Consider the following 24,041-nt stretch of genomic DNA (forward strand, 5'->3'; position numbering starts at 1 on the left):
AAACCGGCCACAGCGGGGGCGGCCCAAAAGCAACGCCCAGAAACGCCTTCGACAAGACCCGCGTCAGCAAAGACTTCAAAAAGACTGGACACTGAGATAAGACAGATTTCTTCTGCTCGGAAACATGTAGCCTTGTTTTGGATCCAGAATTGTCCCTCCGTCGTCTGTTTTTGCCTTGTTTTTTACCATTGTCGACAAATAAATTGTCAACCTGTTTTCGGCGAGTGTTCTTCAAGCTTTTGAAACATGGAGTCAGTGTGCAAAGGGTTAACACAGGAACGCGCGGAGTTTGGCTTCCTCCTGGCCTGGCTCTTCGGGGGCGTCGAGCGGCGGAGCACATTTCCGTTCTGTTGCCGGCCTCCCCGTGGGGTTTGGGCTGGGAGGACTAAATTCCTTCATCGGTCATTTAGGACAACATTGGATCATTCAGAGATCCTCACTGAACTTCTGGAGTGAGTTTGCTGCACTGAAAGTAAAGGGGCCGAATAATATTGCACGCCCCACTTTTCAGTTTTTTATTTGTTAAAAAAGTTTAAATTATCCAATAAATGTTGTTCCACTTCACGATTGTGTCCCACTTGTTGTTGATTCTTGACAAAAAAATTAAATTTCATATCTTTATGTTTGAAGCCTGAAATGTGGTGAAAGGTTGCAAGATTCAAGGGGGCCGAATACTTTTGCAAGGCACTGTACAAATAAAAAAATATATACTATCTATATATCAGGAATGCATGTAGTGTACAGCAGTGTCAACAACAAATACTTAATAACACGCATAATACAGTATTTACAGTTATATTGCCAGTTCCATATTAAAAGAACTTTTGAAAGCATTTTGATTGGTATCAGTCTGTAAAACCTTCTCAGAGTTCAAGTTTAATGGTTGCTCTCATGTAAAAGCAGTTTAGAACTGTTGTTATCAGTGTATTTATTAGTTCATTTGTTTTTACACCAAATACACCACAGAAAAAAAGAGTTCCACCATAATGACCAAAAATGTATTGCAGTAGTCTGAAAAAGTAAAGATTAATGCAAATGTATTGTACTTTAACCCTTTCAGGGATCAATACAGTGGAGACCTATTCAAAAGTTGACACTTGAGACCTTCAATCTTTTATCAGTCAAGTGACGAATATTCATTCGCCACTCCAGATCAAAACCGGATTAAACGGCAAATATGAGTGCTCTATAAGGCAGGGGTTTTCAACCCAGTCCTCAAGGCACACTGTGGGTCCTGGTTTTTGTTCCAGCCGATCCAGCAGAGACAGTTGAACCAATAAGGCTTCTGCTAAAACAAGCCACACCTGACTGCAATCAACTGATTGCACTTGTAAAACACCAGATTGGGGAAAAAGTGTTGTCATCTTGTTTGGTAAGAATGAAATCCTGCACCCACAGTGTGCCTTAGTGGAATAGGTTGGGAACCCCTGCTATAAGGATTTTAAAGTAGTCATAATTTGTGCATATAGGGGTTAAATTAAATACAATTGAACATTAAGATTATGCAGAGTTGAAATATTCAATTAAGTGCTATTGGAGTGAGACTGCATATCACTCACTAGTGGACCTCATGCCACTGAGAGTCATTGCCTCAAACAGTAAGAGAATGTTTTCAAGGTCTTCACAACGTAATAATTTTGCACAAAATATCTAAAGATGCTATTAGCATTATTGTTTTACATTTTTGTGGTTAAGAGGTTTCAGCTCATACTGAAAATTGGCAAGAGGAGCGGGCAACTAGATACAGTATAACACATAAAAAGCCGTTGGGGGGACTCTGCAAGAGCTATTTCTATGTGAGCGAGCTGTTATAATGACATTCCAGTGTGAGAAGACTGTGGGGTCCAGAGCTGCTGTCAATAGTGCCTCTGTGTTGCTGTCACCTTAGAGACAACAGGAATGCTCTACCAATGTGGCGGCCCCTCCTCACATCGGGGTGTCAAAGGACGCATTGGTCTGAGTGAAAATAATAAATAGTCCACCAAAAAAATTGAAGGTTAACTTCCTTTAAAGTAGAAAAGCACACAAGTGTGGATATAGGTTTATCTGTGTGATGTACTCACTCAAGCAGGCAAAAAACAAAGAGAAGCCAACACAGATTTGTAAACTTTCTCCTACTTTTGAAATGAAGCATCAGCTTATTCCTAGAACCAGCTCGCCACAGACTGATTGAGTGTCGATGTGGGTTTGTAAGTACGGTATCCTGTTTTAATCTTGCAATCTCAGCATCAGCACAGAGACCGCAAAGAGCATTTTAAGTTGAAAAACTAAGGGTGGCCTACCAGCTTAGTCCCTTTGCCAAGAATGAGAAACATTCTTCTCTCGGGACACTCGTAATTCCTGCCAGCTCTTGAAGACTTTTCTTACACATTACACACTACACACTTCAAATTCCACCCACTAATACAACAACAGTTTATTCAAGTAGCTTTGTTTCCTCCACAGTGGTTAGTGTCATTCATTTCTATACGTATCTTTCTTTGTGTTCAATTTTTATTCTTCCAGATGAGGCGATTTGGAACCGTTTCTCAACTCATCTGCAATGCCATCCGGGCTGCAAAAAGCTGACCTTAAAATCTGAGATCTTATGGCAGAAATGCATACACATAAATCAAATACATTTGTTTGGGAAAACAGAGCTATGTTGCCGGTGCATTTTGTAGTCATTTATTGATATGATTGACTTATGCATGCATGTACTTTTTTTGTATGTTGTCAAATCATTCATTCACTATGTGGTTGAAAAGTGTTCTTTGACATGTTTGAGTGAGTTTGAGTAAGTTATGTATAAGTATATATCTTTATGGTCTCTGAATATGCAGATTTTCACTTATTAAGGGTGTGTCCGTAACTCCTCACGAAAAATAGGGGTTCAGTGCACAATAAAGAATTTCTGTGATTACTGTGTTGCACATTGGAGTGTATTCACGACTATACAATGGTACCTCGACATACGATTGCTTCGACACACGATCTTTACGACATCCGACGTAAAATTGACTCGCCATTTGTATCTACATCCGACGACATGCTCGAAATACGACGACATGACAGCGCTGCAACAGACGCATGGCGGATTTTCATGTGAGAGAAATCAACACAGGTTCCAAGAAGATTAGTGCAGGTGGTGAAAAAAAGAAAAAAGTGACACTTACCATTGAGATGAAGATGGAAATGATGGAAAAATATGAGTGTGCGGTGCGCATCCGCGACCTGGCTCAACAATACGGCCGTAGAATGTCTATGATCTCCGACCTCCGTTCGCCAGTCTTTATAAGTTAAAGTGACAATCATTATTGTGATAAGAAACGAGGACGTCCAGCCAGCCAGGGGTCCGGATAGTCAGGAGGCTGCAGCTGAAAAATAGCCCCTCCCCAGAGGGGAGAGGTGAAAGGGGACACCAGGTGACTAGTGATGAAGAGACTAGTCAACTAGATATTAAAATTAGAAAAGAGAAAGTAAGACAAAAGGTAAGTAAGGTAAGTAAGACAAGTGGTAGGTAGAGTGAGAAAAAGGAGATAGGACTCAGTGGCTGTACTTCCCCCAGCATTATAGCTTCTAGTGCAACTTAGACTGAACTGTGAGTCTAGTCCGATTTCAACTAGCCTGACCATAAGCTTTGTCGAATAGGAACGTTTTCAGTCTAATCTTAAATGTACAGACTGTGTCGGCTTCTTTAATACAAGTTGGAAGCTGATTCCATAAGGCAGGAGCTTGGTAGCTAAAGGCTCTAGCGCCTACTGTACTTTTAGAAACCCTGGGAACTACCAGTAGACCTGCATTCTGAGAACGGAGTGTTCTGTTGGGGCGGAATGGAACCAGAGCATCGGTGAGATAAGATGGCCCAAAACCACAAATGGTCTTAAATGTAAGAAGGAGGATTTTAAATTTAATTCTAAACTCGACTGGAAGCCATTGAAGGGCCTGGAGCACAGGGGTGATGTGCTCTCTTCTATTAGTTCCTGTTGCTGCTGCATTCTGGACTAGCTGAAGACCTTTTAGAGAACCTTTAGGACAAGCTGCAAGTAGGGAGTTACAGTAATCTAATCTAGATGTAACAAATGTGTGAATTAATTTTTTTTGCATCGTTTTTAGACAAAATATTTCTAATTTTGGCTATGTTGCGCAGGTGAAAAAAGGCTGTTCTGCAGGTGTGTTAAATATGAGCTTTAAATGATAAGTCTGAGTCAAATAGAACTCCTGGGTTTGTAGAATTGTCTATTACTTAAATCAAGATGAGATTTAAATCAGGATTGTTCCGATCATGTTTTTTTGCTCCCGATCCGATCCCGATCGTTTTAGTTTGAGTATCTGCCGATCCCGATATTTCCCGATCTGATTGCTTTTTTTTGCTCCCGATTCAATTCCAATCATTCCCGATAATTTTTCACGATCATATACATTTTGGCAATGCATTAAGAAAAAAATGAATAAAACTCGGACGAATGTATACATTCAACATACAGTACATAAGTACTGTATTTGTTTATTATGACAATAAATCCTCAAGATTGCATTTACATTATTAACATTCTTTCTGTGAGAGGGATCCACGGATAGAAAGACTGTTTATTGTGACTAAATATTGCCATCTAGTGTATTTGTTGAGCTTTCAGTAAATGATACTGCAGTCATGCCCCAATGCATGATGGGAAGTGGAACCATGATGGGAAGTAAAACCATGACTGTGCGTCGTGCTACCAATGGATATATTTTCTCTGCTTTGGGAAATAACTTAAGGTGTTTAGCTAAAGATCTATTGCCACCTTGTTTCCACACATTGCTCCCCATGAAAATTCTAATCATAGGGAGAAGGATTGCAAGGTATTAGCCATTTGAAGGAAGGCTCTAAAGGCTGCCAAAATTCACTCTTCTCATTCTGCACTGCCTTTTATCTCTCTATATAGGTAAAACGGCGACATCACAGATTGAGCGTGACAATGAGTGAGAGGGGCGTGCAGCGCATATATTAATAGCAGTAAATATTTTAACGTGACACATTGTTTAATAAAGTGATTGCTGCCGTTATTGGGATATTTTTGATAACCCTACCTAAAGCCTAAATTAATGACTCTGGATGAGTGTAACATATTATGTCTGTAACATTAAATACAATAAGAAAACGATTTAATTAAAAAATATATATATTTATATATATTTTTTTTTTTAAAAGGCATGGCCGATATTTTTTTGCCGACTCCGATACTTTGAAAATGACATGATCGGACTCGATCGATCGGGATGCTGATCGATCGGGACATCTCTAATTTAAATGTCATTATACTCTGTACAAATACAATAAATGCTTTCCATTCTATTTTATTCTATTAGTGCTAGCGGTAGCATATAAGTCTAATTAAACTGAGAGTCATTGTGTTTTGCTGAATTTGGCATGACAAATGATGGAAACGTGTTCTTGGGTTTTTAAAACTGCTTGAAGTAACGTAACTGCAAAGAATAGGTGAGTTAAGGGGCACTTCAGGAAAAATGTAGGGATTATGCTTTTCTTTATTTATTTATTCATTTAAATCATACCCTTGTTTAGTTGACCTTGTACTGCTCAATTAGTTTATAATAATTAGTTGCACATTAGAGTGCTTTTTGAGGTGGGAAGCAACAAACGATCAGATTTTTCAAGTACCTGTACTTGACTTTTGCGCCCTATATCTGATAACAGATAATTGTACTTTTAAAATTTGGCAAAATAGGCTTGTTCCTTCTTCATGCTCCGTGGAGAGTCAAACAGAAACAGTGTGAGACTGCGGTTGAGCTCTTGATTGATTGAGAACTTGAACATGTTGGTAAACAGCACCACCTATTGGCATTAAATGTCAGGCGTGAACACGATAACTCTTTCGCTCATGACTCATTTGGGACGCTCGAACATTTACCCTGTCATGTGTTTTGTGTCTCCCCTGACTCACCTCCGGACAGGAATGGGATTTGAATGCAATAAACTCACAGTGCAGTCTGGAGTCAGGAGCTCAATAAAACGCTAGGAGACATGAGCGGTGAGTCCTTTTTCTAGAAAGAAGCACTTTTTTTGTGGTTTTTTTTTTCTTTCTTTTTTGCCGGTTTTCTCAACACTTATCGATTTCTAGAGGTTTACATTTGTATATCATCGGTTTAAATGCACAAAAAGTCTCAATTAATGCCAAACTTCACCTAAACACTGTCATTGTATGAGAATGTTTAATGCAGATGTTGGCACAAAAACTACTTAAGTATTGTGACGCTTAATTTTCACTTGAATTTTATTTAAAAAAAACAAAACAAAGTTAGTTTATAGACATTTTTTTTCTTGACTCAATAATAAACTTACAAAAACAATGCTTCATGAACACGTATCCTCTTTAATCATAATTTAAAAAAACAATCTTTGAAAGTAATACAAAATTTATTGAAATGGCGGTATAGTAATTAAAAAATTTCATTTTCCAATGACACTTGGCTACTCTAACTCACTCAAAAACATGTTTTTATAAGAAAAATGAGAAGTTGAGACATTAATCATGCGCAAAAAAAAAAGACACGACAAAATGTGAACACTCATTCTTTCTCATGTTAATGAATGAGTAATACCGTTGACTAAAACTATAGCGCAAAACAAGTCGCTCACGGTTTTATAGTTATAATCTAAACCAACCGGCCTTGTTATATTTACAGACAATGATTCAAGCGACTAAACATTTTTCCATGCTGATTTTTACTGATTCGCATATGTTTTTTGTTCATTCGTCTCCCAAGTCATACAAGATGATGGCTTTAATTTGCTCACTACAGTATATTGAAATTATGCAATACTTACTTCTTTTTTGCATGCGCATAATCACTTAATGTGTGTATATTACTGTCAGTATTACAATGAAGGCGTGTGGAGATAATTACACTAGTTGTACAGTATCTCTCTGGACTGTTTATTAGTTGTTGTTGTTAGATTCCACAGCGAGTCCAAGCATGCCTGCTGGCTCCCATTTTAGCTTTTGAATCAGCCAAACACGACAACTTTATCTCCTAACAACTCCTAACAATGAGTCACAGCAGGCCTTCTAATTGACTTATTTTTAACATTAAATAACCCAAACATAATGTAAAATATTTCTGCAATCAATTGCTTGGTCAATTATTCACTTATTGGCTGCTATTGACTACAATAGTACAGTGGTACCTCTACATACGAAGTTAATCCGTTCCAGGACCTTGTTTGTAAGTCGAAATGGTCGTATGTCGAGCAGGATTTTCCCATAGGAATACATTATAATTCCATTAATTCGTTCCACAGCCCAAAAACCTTCACTAAATCCTTAAAAAATACTGCGGGTACTATTACAAATGGCAATTACACATAGCAAAACAAATAAATTATAAATCAAAATCGGAATAATAATAATAATAATAATAATAATAATTCCTGTATTAATGTAACGAATCGGGTTCTAATGTGGCGGACGTTTTTTGCTGACCCTGAACGCACCGCGGGGCTGACGTGCCAGAGACAGACCGGTGAGCTTGAGTTTCACTTTCACTTTGAATGTTTTCTTGAGAACACCGTCAATTGCGGCAGACAGAAAGTGTTTTTGTTTTGAATAAGTTGTGAAATATATGATAAAAACATGGCGAAGTTGGCGATTTCTCTGGAGATGTTACCACAATAAGAATTGTCAGCTTAACTTATAAAGACTGGCGAACGATGGTCGGAGGAGGACTGTAGAGATGTATAGACCCTACCCACGTGACGTCACAACTCCTTCCTCCTGACTGGTGCCGCCCACTTGTCCGTCAACACATCATGTTTCCCTGTTACGGCTACGTACATTCCTCCTATTTACGACGTGTTTTTCTGCTCGTTAACATTAATAATCAAAATGGTGAAGGCGTGTGTGGCGGTCGGTTGCAATAACAGAGAAGATAGACGGAGAAGACGGAGAGACTTGAAGTTCTACCGGATTCCGAGAGACCCGGAGAGAAGAGAGCGAGATGGCTGCTGCAATTCGACGAGAAAACTGGGCTCCAAACGATTACCACAGATTATGTAGTAGTCATTTTATATCTGGTAAGATGCATTTAATATATATTTAGAGGGTTTTGGGCTGACAACCACAATTAAGATCATTGCTAGGCTAATCGCCAACAACATACACGTATGTATGTAGTGAGAGTGCTATCGCTAAACCATATAAACATTAAAAGCCCTAACTCCATTGACAAACGACATGAAATACATTAGACTTGACAGTGGATGTTGGCAATAACAAAAGATTTTGAATTGAAAATTTCGTAACTCACCTTTCCAAGCACAAGATAGATTCCTGCCGAATTTTCGTGGACGAGGACCTGTTTCACCCAACCAGCAACGAAGTATTTATAAGCCTCCAAGCTGTTAAAGTTTTTCAAACTTTCGTGAGAATAGGCTGATTTTGTGTGGACAAGATAGTTGTACAGTTCAGGGTAGCTAGCAGATGTCAGGCAAATACGGCGGAGACAGCGGGTCGAAAAACATCGATTTAGGCATCAAATATGGATCTGGCGAATGGATAAACTGAAGCTTTTCCACATAACGCCTTTTATGCAAGTGAGTTTATGGCATCCGAAAGCACCGGGTCTTCCATGAAATGCAATATAAATTGCTCGATCAATTGAGACCATTGATAATACAGACACAAAATGACGGACAAGTGGGCGGAACCATACAGCGAGCACGTGATTTTGTGACCTCGGTGGGTAGGGTCTATTGTTGAGCCATTTCACGGATGCCCACCCTACGCTCATATTTTTCTGTCATTTGCATCTTCATTTAGAAGGTAAGCGTCAACTTTTTCCTTGTTTCACCACCTGTACCAACCTTTTCTGAAACCAGTGTTGATTTGCCACACAAGAAAATCCGCCGTGCATTCGTCTGCGGTGCTGCCATTGTCGTCGTATTTCGAGCATGTCGTCGGATGTAGAAACAAATGGCGAGTCAAATTTTACGTCGGATGTCGAAAAGTTCGTGTGTCGAAGCGATCGTATGTAGAGGTACCACTGTAGTGATAAACTCATTTAAATTCATAGCAGAAGGATGAAAAGAGCCACATAATTGGACGTCTTCATCATCAATGTCAGTGAAAGAGTTACAGTGTATTACAAAAGTGAGTACACCCCTCGCATTTCTGCAGATATTTAAGTATGTCTTTTCACGGGACGACACTGACAAAATGACACTTTGACACAATGAAAAGTAGTCTGTGTACAGCTTATATAATAGAGTTAATTTATTTTCTCCTCAAAATAACTCAAAATATAGCCATTAATATCTAAACCCCTGGCAACAAAAGTGAGTACACCCCTTTGAAAAAACACACATCCCTAAATGTTCAAATTGAGTACTGCTTGTCATTTTCCCTCAGAAATGTCATGTGACTCGTTACAGGAGTGCTGTCAGCATTGCTGCAGAGATTGAAGAGGTGGGGGGTCAGCCTGTTAGTGCTCAGACTATAAGCCGCACATTACATCAAATTGGTCTGTATGGCTGTCACCCCAGGAGGAAGCCTCTTCTGAAGACGGTACACAAGAAAGCCCGCCCGTCTCATCAGACCATAGGACATGGTTCCAGTAATCCATGTGCTTTGTTGACATGTCTTCAGCAAACTGTTTGCGAGCTTTCTTGTGTACCGTCTTCAGAAGAGGCTGGGGTGACAGCCATGCACACCAATTTGATGTAGAGTGCGGCATATGGGCTGAGCACTAACGGGCTAACCCCCCAACTCTTCAATCTCTGCAGCAACGCTGACAGCACTCCTTTAACGAGTCACATAACCTTTTGGAGGGAAAATGACAAGCAGTAATCAATTTGGACCTTTAGGGATGTACATTTTTTCAAAGGGGTGTACTCACTTTTGTTGCCAGGGGTTTGAGTTATTTTGAGGGGAAAATAAATTCACTCTATTATATAAGCTGCGGACAGACTACTTTTCATTGTGTCAAAGTGTCATTTTGTCAGTGTTGTCCCATGAAAAGATATACTGAAAATATCTGCAGAAATGCGAGGGGTGTGCTGACTTTGTGATACACTGTACATGTAAGACAAGGCAAGTTAATTTGTATAGCAAAATTCAACACAAGGTATTATTCAAAGTTCTTATACAAGATCACAGGTAATCAGTGTTCTGGACATTCCAGCTTTAGTAATTTTGAAATATAATGCATAATGAGAGCAGTATAAAGATTTAAAGTTTAAAGAGACATCTTGTATCTTTGGAAACAAAATCGTAAATGACAGTGGAGTCAGACAAAAACAAACTTATTTTGTCTGGAATTTAGTTGTAGTACAAACATTGGGCGTCATCCGCTAACATTCTTAAGCCACTCTTTTAAGAGAATGTGACATTGATGAATGTCTTACGTTTTCTAAGAATACGTCATGAAAACTCATGTACATTTAAGTGTCATTATTGAGCAAAATTGTTGTTTAATGAATCTATAATTGTACTGTAGAGTTTTACAGTACACTAATACTAAATATTGATTGAATTGATTATAATGAATTTGGTTAAGGTAGATTTTCTCTTTTATCCCACCTACATCCTTTTTTTAATTCCAAGAAAATACTTTCAGTCAGACCCAAAGTCTAATGTTTTGTAGTCCCTCAAAAATATACATTGATCATCGTTTCAATAAAAAGAAATGCATGAGACAAATGTGATATGTCAAAATTCTAGATATGAATTAAGAATCACCACTGGCTAAAAGCCTTCAGTCATACAATTTGAGAACTGAAAAAAAAGAAACTGTGCATCAACGTGCTACTAATTAAGCAATAAACTAATTGAGCAGTGCAAGGATGTGGATACAAGTGTATGACTTTATCAAATGAGTCATTAGTGTTGTGACTCACTCTGAAAGTGCCCCTCTTTGCTCTAACAGTTTGATAATGCAGACTGTGCTAAGCAGTTGTTTCAACTCAAGGAACACACTCAAATTTACCCTACACCTTTCTGCCAGTCTTGTTAATCTTCATGATCAATCCTGATGACACATAGTTTCACTCCTCTGTAGACCTTATGTGTTGCCTTAAGTGTATACTGTATAGTAGGTTGGGAATCTCCAAGGATGTAAGTTTGGTCTCAATATTGGTAGGGACGATATAACAGCATAACCTGCATGTACACTTTTTGCTGGGGACGGGACTTTAATAAAACCAAACAGATTGGGTGAACGGCGGTCAGGGCTACATTTCTCACCAAAATTAACCTAATTAATTAATAGGCTCAGAGGTTGCGTTAGACTTTTTCGTTGTCTGTCATTTTGACTGACAGGGTCATAAAAATCCGGTCATAATCTATTTTTACCCGTCACTTACATTTTCAAAATGTTAATAATGACATATTCAATAGTATTTAGTTTTCATTCATCTTTAATTAATATTCTGTCCGAACAAGCTTAACAGAGAATCCACACCGCGCCATCACACATCAAGCAGCTGTGCGTTATTAGCGCCTACCTTGCCTTGAACACAGCTTTTTAGGAAGGGTCGGACTTGACAAGTCATTAAAGAAAAAAAAAAAAAAAAAAAAAGGGTTTGAGGATAAACCTGAGAATGATAGGTTTTCTCTCTGCTCCATATAAGCAATATTCTAACATTGCTTACACGGCCGAGAGTCGGGGCAAACTGCTCGTATGTGTGTGTGACATGCACGAACAGTGCGTGCATGCTATCGATCCATATACTTTGAATATAAACCTGTACAGGGATTATTTATGCCTGTTATTTGTGTCCTCTTTTTAATAAGCAAGATATGATATCCCTGGAATGACGGATGACATGTGTGTCATTCGTTTTGATGCTTCTGCGCATGCGGGTCGTCTTGCTCAGCGCATGTCGGACTGCGAATTAGTGCGCATGCATAATACTTGAATGGTCTCAATGGACAAAGGCAGTCTGAACGGGCACGCCAAAAAAACAGATATGACAAAAAATCGGATTCGTGCATTAAGACCTGTAGTATGAACGTAGCCATAGGCTTGTTGCTGTTAAAAAGAGGACACAAATAACAGCCATATATAATCCCCGTCTAGGCTTATATTCAAAGTATATGGATCGATAGCATGCACGCACTGTTCGTGCATGTCACACACACATACGGGCAGTTTGCCCAGACTCTCGGCCGTGTAAGCAATGTTGAAATTTGATTATATGGAGCAGAGAGAAAACACTTCCTAAAAAGCTGTGTTCAAGGCAAGCTAGACGCTAATAACGCACAGCTGCATCGCTACCGTACCGTCACTCGCTTTTTGATGACGTAATTGCTGCATTAAATCCGATTTGCGGGAGTGGACAGTACAGACCGCCGCGACAGTCTGGAAAAATGTGGCCCAGATCGGATTTAGACCACATACGAAAGTGACCCAGATCGGATTTGAAATGGTCCCATTCTATGCGACTTGTCACGTTCAGACAGTCAAGTTAATGCTTCACTCGAGTCGGAAAAACACGAAAAAATCGGATTCGTGCATTAAGACCTGTAGTATGAACGTAGCCTTAGTTCGGACGCTCAGTTGCCTTGACATTTTTCCGAGTAAGGCCAACGACATCATGCATCAAGAGAGACAATAGCTAATCAATATGCTCACTCGCCACCCTGTGGTCTGGGGTGTGAATTGCAGCCTGTCAAAATGACGGATGGACTTTTTTCCGTCACCGTTTTAAAAAACCGGTCAACGACGGAAAATATTCGGTTAACGCAACCCCTGAATAGGCTAAAAGAGTAATGCAAAATATATCTGTATTGTTTAATACTGTACAACCTTCACACTGCAAATTTACAGTATAAAGTCTTAATCTGACATTTTTCTTAAATCTTGTCAAATAATTTTCTCCATCTTGTTTTGAGTGTTAAAGGCTAGTTGACAGATTAATGCATCAGATTTTTCCACTTACTTTCAGTGAATATTACTATTTGTTCTGATTAAGCCCATACGTCATTTTTCACGTAAGTCAAGAAAAACTGTTTTCAAATAATGTTTTTAACAACCTCTATTCTTGAATTAAGAACATTTCTGACAAACAAGGCTTTTTTTAGGATTAAATATACAAACTTTTTGCTTAAATCTGTTAAGCTTATTTTCAGCTCGCATTTTTCTTATTTCAAGATTTCAAGAATCTGAGTAAAATTTACTTGAAGCACTGGCATTTTTTTTTTTGTAGATTTACACTGAAAACAAGGGAATTCAAGTTTTTTTTTTTTTTTTTCCAGTTTTGAGGAGGTGGATTTTTGCAGTAATTATGTATTGGTTCAGGTGATACACCGTTTGATTCAAACCTTTGTTTTCAAAAACTACTAAAGAAACATTTTGAAAACGTCCAGAATAAATGTCTGGATTTTCTTTGCAAATTTAAAATGCGTTATCTGAACATAAATCATATTAACATAAACAAAAAATACAAACTTGTTAATCACCTCTTAAGTATCCAGGAATGCAAAAAAAATACCATTAAAAATTGTCTGTCTAAATAAATTAAATATAACAAAAAAAACAGGCAAAGAATACCAAAAACAGATAAAAATGGAGCCTTCCTTCAAGTAAAACACTACTGCTTTTGTCAACAAGCACAGCCAAACTCAACAAAAAATGCTACTTTGGACTGCTTTAAGACCACATAAATAAAATAAAAATGAAAGCTGGGGAGAAGGGGGTAAACCTTGGTTCACTACATTTTTTACAGTTTAATTAACGTTAACAATAGAAAACATCCAGGCGGATATTTCTCTCAAAGCAGCCTCCTCCTCCGGTTCGAGAAATTCCCACAGATTAATCTTATGCAAACCTGATGCAGGTCGGACTTTCGGTAGCAAAACTAGTGGTGTGTTCCCAACCTACACAACACTGACGTTTTTACATTACTTACAGTGGCTGCTGCTCGCGGAAAAAACCTCTAATATCCCTCGTCTTCGAAGGGGGTGGAGGAGCTGGCATGTTGTATTTCTCTCGGGGGTGAATGTGTGTGTGGCGGGGTGGGAGGTCAAGTCATCAGCCAATCAAACGTGCATTTGAGGGGAAAAATGGACTGGCACATTCCGTAAGTGAAAAGGGGTCAATGCACAAGTCTGAACATAAAGTTCTGTAATTCACTTAATAATGGTAGGGTCAATTCTATCCCTACAACATATGGGAAGACACTCTATATTACCTACTTAACTGAACTCATTATATCATGCAACTAAGGTTGCTTAACAGTTGGCGGGGACAATTTGAGCATCCTGAAAAGTTGGTGGTGTTATGTCCCTACTGTCCTTATGCAAACATATGCCCTTGCTCAGGGTACCTCACGATACGATACGATTTGCGATACAAAAGGCTCATGATAACGATGATTTCACGATATGACGATGAAACGATTTACGATACATTGGTCAGGAAATCATTCTAGGATAGTCTACAAAACAACTAATAAACAGAAAAACAAGCTATTTTCATCCTTCTTCTGTCAGTTGGAATGAGTTTATCACCACTAGACGTGCAATCCATTTGAACTGGGAGGGTAGCAGTGAATGAACAGACAATGCCAGGCAATGTATTATTTTGGGGCATTTCACGTTATTTCCTGTTCATTTTTGGTCACTTCCTGTTGATTTTAGGGTATTTACAGGTCAATTCTTGTTGATTTTATGCTACGGAAATGGAAGTGACTCAAGAATGTACCCAGATAAGTACAAAGTTACTCAAAATCAACAGGAAGTAACCTGTAAATGCCCTAAAAGTAGCAGGAAGGCACATGTAAACACCCAAAAGACTGGCTGCAAATGCTGTGGTTTCAGTGCCATTGATGACGCTAGACGTCCAATCCAGTCGAAATGAACTGGATGTCCAGCGCCATCGGTGGCAGCCAGTGAGCTAACGTAGACACTATTCTAATGGAAAATTCTGGTAGCAACCTGTTTGTCCTGTTTTTTTTTTTTTTTTTTTTCGTCACACCTTCTCAAAACGGTGGGAGCATATCGATAACTTTTTGGGCTACAAAGTATCGTGGTATATCACATTTTCGATATTGTCTCACCCCTACTGTATATTAGAGCATGAGTCTGCCGTACAGTTCTGAGGTTTGGATCTCGGCGCCATCCATCCTGTATGGTACTTGTATGTTTTCGCTCTGCAGTTTTATTTTTTTATTTATTTATTTATTTCACCGGTGCTTCATTTTCCTTCCACAGTCTACAAACATTAAGCAAATCAATTAGTCACCATGAATGTCACACACACGATAACATTAATTAGCCTGTTATTGGATTCATTAACACTTTTACACCCAATTCCTTTGGACTATCAGTTTACTAACAACCATAACACATATCCTGTGAATCGAATTAACAATGGTAACACACAAGTAAAGTCTGAATTACTCTGTAGAAAAGGCTGAGTATGATTGGACGTCTATCACATGAATACCACATGATTTGAAGTGTAAAACCATCAATGGCAGCCAATGCGTTAATAACAGATGATTTATGTTATCATGTTAATGGTTAAAACTTGACAACGGCTGTTGGATTTTTGAACTCATTACAAATCGAATTTTTTCCTGTTTGGAATATTGTTTGAAAATTTAAACAAACTGAGAATTAACTCTGATGCTAGATGGAAATATGTTGGTCTATCAGAAAATATTACGAAAGTATGCGTTCTAGGGGCTGTAAGCAGTATGAAGCTATACATCAAAGCATCTTTTAAAAGAAAATGTTTTAGTATGTTTCCATCAATGACATGACATCATTGAGACATCATCGCAACATCATCGTTTTTCTCCTTATAAGGGTCGAGGTTATATGCCAGTGGCTTTGGGTAAGAGCCCTTGGTCTGTTCACATTCAGGCAAAAAATAATTTGCACTCACATTCACCTCATGGGTAATTTAAATTCTTCATGTAAAACATGCATGTTTTGGGGACTATGGAGGAAACTGAAGAACCGTACAGGTATGCATGGCGAGAACATGCTACCTTGACAAAAGAACGTTATAACCGCAATATGAACCCAGATCATTTGACTGTAAGAAAAACATGCCACAACCAATAAACACAACTGGAAGAACATTATATTTACTGTATATTTGTTCTCAATCACATTATACAATACAGTATATCCCCATCAGGGATAGTGGTCACTTCAGTGGACATCTATTCAAAAGTTATCATTATCTTAACTCATTCACTGCCAGCCAAAATTACTGAGTATGTGTTGTGGTAGTTAGTAAAAGAGGGAAATTGTTATTGAAAATACGTATTGACAGCAATAGACATCCCAATACATTTCAACTGGGAGGGGCTGGAAGCGATCATTCCACCCCAGTTCAAATGGATTGGAAGTCTATTCCCGTCATTGGCAGCCAAAGAGTTAAGATATGTGAGGTCACAAGAGATTTTTAAAACAAAAAGAAAGGAAGAAAATTCCCAGAGCAAAATACACACGAACCACACTTACTTGAATTTTTTTTTTCTTGTTTTTTATTCATAACAACGTGTTTAAAATTTAAGATTTTTAATCATTCTTATTTTATTTAGAATTACATATATATACAGTATACACATATACAGTACATACATATACAAAGGGCATTCAAAAAGTAATGCACTCAAGTGGATTACTCGTACAGGATTTTACCAATCTTGTTTATGTTTGGCACAAACATGATAGGACACACCTTTTTGTGATTGTTATATGTGTTTTTCTTATTTTCAGATTTTTGAAGCTTTAACTAACTCATCAGCATACAGTAAATTTTGTTGTCAGGATTGACAGAGGTGGATGGGCGACCACTACGTGGTTTATTGGCTATGCTGGCTTTACCTACCTCTTCATGTTCTTCAGTACTCCTTTTAAATTGCTGTACCCATCTTTTTACAGTACTATAGTCTATGGCAGGGGTGTCCAAACTTTTTGCAAAGGGGGCCAGATTTGGTGTGGTAAAAATGTGGGGGGCCGACCTTGACTGACGTCCTTTACGTAGAACAATATATTTAAGCAAATTTTAGCAAGCCATTCTGTGTGTCACATTTGCTTTATTATTTTTTTGAATTAATAATTTTAACAATCTCGCAACTAGCCTTTGTGGCGTTCTCTTTCAACTCTCATGCTCTAGCGAAATACCGCTGCTGTGAAATTAAACTAGCTTCAAGTTGCTTCAATTTCTTGCTGCGTATATTCTTCCCTGCGAATCTTGTCATACTTGTCAGCGTGTCTTGTTTGGTAATATCGCCTCACATAGAACTCTTTAAAAACAGTGACTGCCTCTTTGTAAATGAGGCAAAGGCACAGTTGTTGCGTATTTTAGTGAAGAAATAGTCCAATTTTCACCTATCCTTGAAGCGTCGGACATCGCAGTCAGCTTTCTTTTTTTTGTTGATTGTTGTTGTTTTTTTTTGTTTTAGAAAATTGCAAGTCAAGTGTAACATGGGGTAATGTTGTTTAGAGTGCTGCTGCCTTCTCGTGGGTAAATGAGGAGCAGTATTTAGTATGTAAGCTACTTCATATGCTGGTAGCAGTACTGCTGACCAATTTATTAAGACTGTGTGCGGGCCAGACCTTATTGATTTTATGACATATGCTGGGGGCCGGATGAAATTTGACCACGGGCCACATTTGGCCCCCGGGCCGGACTTTGGACATTCCTGGTCTATGGTATCATCCTTGTCGACATTTTCCAGCTGGTTGTGAATCATCAGAGGGGTTTCTCCCTCTGCAACAAGGAATTCGATTACAGCTCTTTGTTTCTGACGAGCGTCAAGAGGGGCAGCCATTTTGGAAGCTAGTTTAAGCTTTAAAAATCTGAAAATAAGAAAAACACATATAACAATAGCAAAAAGATGTGTCCTATCATGTTTTTGCCAAATATAAACAAGATTGGTAAAATCCTGTACGAGCAATGCACTTGAGTGCATTACTTTTTGAATGCCCCTTGTGTATATACTGTCGTATATACTGTATGTTTATGTGCAGTATGTACACTAGGAGTGGGAACCTCTTGGTACCTCACGATACGATACAATTTGCGATACAAAGCTAACGCTAACGATGATCTGACGATATGGCGATACAACGATTATCGATACAATGCTCAGGAAATCATTCTAGGATATTCTACAAAGAACTAATAAACAGAAAAACAAGCTTGTGCTGTGAATTGGAATGAGTTTATCACTAGTAGAGGTCCAATCCATTTGAACTGGGAGGGTTCGCTGCCATCCCTCCCACTTCAAACGGATTGAACGTCTATGGACGTCAGTGGCAGCCAACGCCAGGCAATGAGGTAATTTTAGGCCATTTAAGGTCATTTACCTGTTGATTTTCAGTTACTTCCTGTTGATTTTGGGGTATTTTATGGGTCACTTCGTGTTTATTTTGAGTTACAGAACAGGGAGTGACCTGGGAATCACCCAAATGAATAGGCAGTGACTCAAACTCAACAGGAAATGACCCGTAAATGCCCTAAAATGAACAGCAAGTGACCTGTAAATGCCGTGAAAATCGGAAAGAATGACTGTGAATGCTCTGGTTTTGAATGAACGTACGTTCGCAGTCTAAATGGATTGGGCGTCGAGCACCGTCAATGCAGCTTTAGAGTTAACTGAGACACTATTATGGTGGAAGATTTTGGTAGCAACTTGTTGGTTTCTTTTTAATTTTTTTTGGGGGGGGGGGGGTGATTGACACCTTTTTAAAACAATATCTCGATTCTTGGCAGGAGAATATCAATAACCTTTTGTGATACAAAGTATCACAATATATCACCATTTCAATATTTTGCCCCACTGTATATACACATATATATATACAGTATATGTTTTTAATACTAATGACTTTTTCATTTGCGTTGTTTAAATTCTGTGTTTTATTTAGTAATATTTTAATAACTGATTTCCCCCCAAACTACATTCATCAATTAAATGGGGTCCACAAAATGTTTTCCATAGGGCAGCGATTGGCCCCTGTGCCGCAAGTTTGAGACCCCTGTCCTATATAAATGTAATAAAAACATTTAGGTTTTCAAAAAAATCATAATTCGTGCATGAAACGAGCATAATCATATAATACATAATATCCAACAATACTATCAATTGTACTCAACTGCAATCAACCTGAAATGATTGGTTATTTGTTTGTTTGTTTGTTTATTTATTTATTTTGACCAAGCAGGTGTCACACTTTGGACAGAGGAAGGCGAAATTCCACAGAGGGAAAACCGTCTTTGTCCTTCATGGTCAGAAGAGTACTGTGAGGAGCTGTGGGACCGCGTGGAAGGAGTGCGACATAAACTAACCCGTATCCTCAACCCAGCCAAACTCACCCCATATCTGCGCCAGTGCAAGGTCATTGATGAACAGGATGAAGATGAGGTGCTCAACTCCATTCAGTACCCATTGCGTATCACCAAAGCTGGTAAGAGAAAGTCTACCTAAAATCCCCTTAAATACCAGAATTTTAGGATTATAAAATACTGCCCCCCCCCCCCCCCCCCCCAACAAACACACACACATACACGCGCACACACACACTTTGAACACTGGAGTTCATAGTCCAGGGTGCTTTACAGTCCAGGGTGCTTTGCAAGTTGCAAGTTGCTGTAATTAACATAATGTAGCATTACATGAAGAGGTCTGGCTAACTAGCTTACAGGTTTTTGAATGTCACATTTTATGAAAGTATAATTATTGGAGCAGAAAAAAATGACAACTATCGTATTAAACAAATCTATCTGAAAATGTATACAGATAGTCCCTGTGTTACGACTTAATGGAATTACGTGATTTCGACTTTACGACGCCAGAGTCTCGTCCGCCATTTTGTCTCCAGTCGTATGTTTTTTTTTGTTTTGTTACTGTCGCGTGACAGTGTTTCGTCCGCCATTTTGTCACAATTTTTTAACTTTAATTAATTAAAATGATTTATAAACAGGGGTGAAAATGGGCCGGAACGGTCCGGAACACCGTTCCGGTAAGAGGTTCGGCGCCGGAACGGGGCAAAACGGTGCTTCGATCCCAAAAATATGACAGCAACTGCCACATAGGCATCTCCAAGCGGGAAACAATCTACTAACGTCAGATTTACATATACAAGTGTTTACAACAAGCATTATAAAGTGCTAGCATGGCGTCATCCGTTTCCACCTATATTTATGATTTATTTATTCCACGGGCGGCACGGAGCTCTCCCCAGCTGCAGCAGTTAGGGGAGTCATTTTAGGTTTTCGTTTTTTTGTTATTTACTAAAATAAAGTGCATATTGGTAAGTGTTGGACACTTTGAAAAGCCAGTATTTTTCATTTTAGACCTTTAAAATAACAGCATAATACATGAGTCGTTAACTGCTAGGCACACATGAACAGGTGTTGCGGTGACATAAACAGGTAGGAATGGGTAAAAACAGCATGATGAAAGCTTTCACGAAGGGGAATATAATGCAATGACGAATGACAAAGATGAGAACTGCAAGTGGTCCCAAACTGAGGTCATAACATCGGTATTTAATTACCAAAATAATATTTGGTTTTGGTAGACTTTGTATCATGTACATGCATTTAGCTGTAGTATGAGTATGTAGTGGGATATTTTTTTCATATAATGGTATTGAGCTACATTGATATGTAAAAGTATCTGAACCTTTTGGAATATCTCACATTTCTGCTTAAAATCACCATCAAATGTGATCCGATCTTTGTCAAAATCACACAGATGAAAAAAAAAACAGTGTCTGCTTTAACTTAAACCACCCAAACATTTATAGACATACATTTTCATATTTTAATGAGGATAGTGTGGAAACAATCACAGAAGAAGGAAAAATAAGTGAGTGAACCATCACATTTAATATTTTGTGGCCCTTTCTTTGGCAGCAATAACTTCCTGTAACTGCAGATCAGTCTGGCACATCTATCGGGACTGATCTTGGCCCATTTTTCTCTACAAAACTGCCATAGTTCAGTCAGATTCCTGGGATGTCTGGCATGAATCGCTGTCTTTAGGTGATGCCACAGCATCTCAATTGGGTTCAAGTCTGGACTTTGACTTGGCCACTCCAGAAGGAGTATTTTGTTCTTTGGAAACCATTCTGAAGTTCATTTACTTCTGTGTTTTGGATCATGTCTTGTTTCAGCATCCATCCTCTTTTAATGTTTAACTGTCTGACAGACGGCCTCAGGTTTTCCTACAAAACGTTAAGGGTGTCAACAATAATCGATGCGGCGATGCATCCCGATGCGGGGCAGGGACGATTCGATTCGATGCGGGCAACACGCTGAATCGATTCAGCGCATTTTAAAATATATAAGTACGTTCAAAAATCTTCCCTGCGCAATTCCGGTGATGCAATGGATTTGCTTTCCCCATTTGTATTGTTATTCTCATGTTTACCTGTAGAGAGAGCTACTTTACATTCAAAGCAAGCCCGTAGAGGTTAGATCGGGCCTAAAAAATTCCAGCCCAACCCGACACGGCCCGTTGGTATTGAAGCCCGACCGGCCAGATCAATTAACTATAGATTTGCATGCCCGAGCCGAGTGATGCAGAAAAAAAAATGCTGCAGCAGCAGCAATTTATTTTCATTTCTTCAAGTTTTCTTACTGTTTAAATAGTCTACATATTTTTATAAGAGTTATAAAAGTCTTTACACAACAAAATAACGCTGGGAAAGTCTAATATAAAAAAAACACGGTTTTGCAGACACACAGAGAAGATTCGAAAGGATCACATTTGCCTTTGTGTGCATAAATAAAAGTGTCTTTCCTAACAAATTCTCAGTTGGCAGACAAAAAACGCAAGTTTACTCAATATTTAAATAGTCTACATATTTTTATGAAATTTATAGAAGCATTTACACAACGAAATAACGCTGGGAAAGTTTGATTTAAAAAAAAAAAACACGGTTTTACAGACACACAGAGGAGAAGATTCAAAAGGATTACATTTGCCTTTGTGTGCGTAAATAAAAGTGTCTTTCGTAACGAATTCTCAGTTGGCAGGAAAAAAACGCAAGTTTACTCAATATTTAAATAGTCTACATATTTTTATGAAATTTATAGAAGCATTTACACAATGAAATAACACTGGGAAAGTTTGATTAAAAAAAAAAAACGGTTTTACAGACACGCAGAGGAGAAGATTCAAAAGGATCACATTTGCCTTTGTGTGCGTAAATAAAAGTGTCTTTCGTAACGAATTCTCAGTTGGCAGGAAAAAAACGCAAGTTTACTCAATATTTAAATAGTCTACATATATTTATGAGAATTATAAAAGCATTCACGCAACGAAATAACGGGAGGAGAAGAAGAAAGCATTTTTTTTTTTTTTAAAATAATTTATTAGTCCGGCGCGGCGACCCGACCCGACCCACCGAAACGTGAATGCTTAACATTTAGGGTCGGGTCGGGTTCGGGCACAAGATCTAACCTCTATGCAGGGGGGACGAGGAACCCAAATCCGCTTCCTAACAGGAGTAATGTCACAGACAAGCGCAGTTGTAATCGAGAGAGCAGAGAGATAGGACATAACATAACAATGGCTGAAACGGAGAAAGAGGGAGCGAGAAATATTATAGATATAAGATTGGCTAGGCCTACATTTTACTTTTGTTCTACATTGCAATTTAGTTGATGTTTTGTTTGCAACTCAACTGATCCCTGGATTGATATTGCGATAAAGATGCTGCTGCACTGCAATATTTTCTTTGTCATTTTCTTTAATATTTACTTGAATATTTTTATTGATGGGTCGTTGTGACTAAAATACAGTGACTGTTATTACTGATTTTGCACAGGAGTTCAGATGTTGCACTGTGTGAAAGGCTGCTACTGTGTGTAAAAAAAAAAAGAAAAAAAAGAGAAAGCCATGGTCTCATTATAAGCACTAATTAAATGCTGTGATCGGATTTTTTTTTTTTTTTTTTAATAAATATGAAAGTATACTGTTTTCATTTGATTTCAATCAGGAGTGACACAAGAGCCAATAAAAAGTTGTTTAATGTCTGTCCGCTTGTGTTGGCTCATGATTCACAAAAAATATGCTATGCTTTAGAATTTTAATGCATCCCAGGCTTTAATGCATCGCAATGCATTGCCGAATCGAACCGAATCGAATCGTGACCCTCTGAATCGAATCGAATCGTGGCCTTCCGAATCGTAATCGAATCGAATCGTGAGGGCGGTGTCGATGCACACCTCTACAAATTCATTTTTCCATTAAAGATTGCAAGTTGTCCAGGCCCTGGAGCAGCAAAACAGTACCAAGTCATGATGCTCCCTCCACCATGCTTCACTTTCGTTTCATCAGTCCATAAAATATTTTATCACAACTTCTGTGGAGCGTCCAAGTGCCTTTTTGCGAACATTAAGCGAGCAACAATGGGTTTTTTTTTTTTAGACAGCAGTGGCTTCCTCTGTGGAGTCCTCCCATGAACACCATTCCTGGCCTAGATATTGGACTGTGCCAGTGATTTCTGTAAGACTTTAGCAGACACTCGAGTGTTCTTTTTTTTTTACCTCTCTGAATATTCTGCGCTGAACTCTTGGCGTCATCTTTGGTGGACTGACACTCCTTGGGAGAGAATCAACAATGTCAAACTCTTTCTATTTGTAGACAACTTCTCTGAATGTCGATTGATGAACAGCCAGACTTTTAGAGATGGTTTCGTATCCTTTCGCAGCCTTATACAAATCAACAATCCTTGATGGCAGGTCTTCAGACAATGCTTCTCATCATGACAATTCTAACCAGGTGTGTGTTTTATAATGGGCAGGGCAGCTTTAAACCACTCATGAGTGATTGGGCACATACCTGAGTTAAATTGTTTGGTAAAAATTGGTTTCAATTGCTCTTTAAGCCTCCTTAGGCAGAGGTTTCACTTACTTATTTTTCCCTCCTCTGTCATAGTTTACATGCTATCCTCATTAAAATATTAAACCTATAAATGTTTGGATGGTTTTAGTTAACGCAGACACTGTTTTTACATCGGTGTGATTTTGACAAAGATCAGATCACATTTGACGGTGATATTATGCAGAAATATGAGATATTCCTA

At 38.5% G+C, this 24,041-nt stretch overlaps 1 protein-coding gene across 1 annotated transcript in view; it reads left to right on the forward strand.

Moving 5' to 3' along the window:
- Window positions 1–5,878: 5,878 nt before the first annotated feature.
- zmp:0000000896 (caspase recruitment domain-containing protein 11) overlaps window positions 5,879–24,041 on the forward strand; it is a 35,232-nt gene continuing 17,069 nt past the window's right edge. The window contains exons 1-2 of the mRNA XM_057860579.1: window positions 5,879–6,011; window positions 19,167–19,409. Coding sequence (XP_057716562.1) covers window positions 6,005–6,011; window positions 19,167–19,409 — 250 coding nt within the window. The 5' untranslated portion in view covers window positions 5,879–6,004. The remainder of the gene's footprint in view (window positions 6,012–19,166; window positions 19,410–24,041) is intronic.

This window comes from Corythoichthys intestinalis, chromosome 16, assembly GCF_030265065.1.
Source record: "Corythoichthys intestinalis isolate RoL2023-P3 chromosome 16, ASM3026506v1, whole genome shotgun sequence".
Taxonomy (NCBI): Eukaryota; Metazoa; Chordata; class Actinopteri; order Syngnathiformes; family Syngnathidae; genus Corythoichthys; species Corythoichthys intestinalis.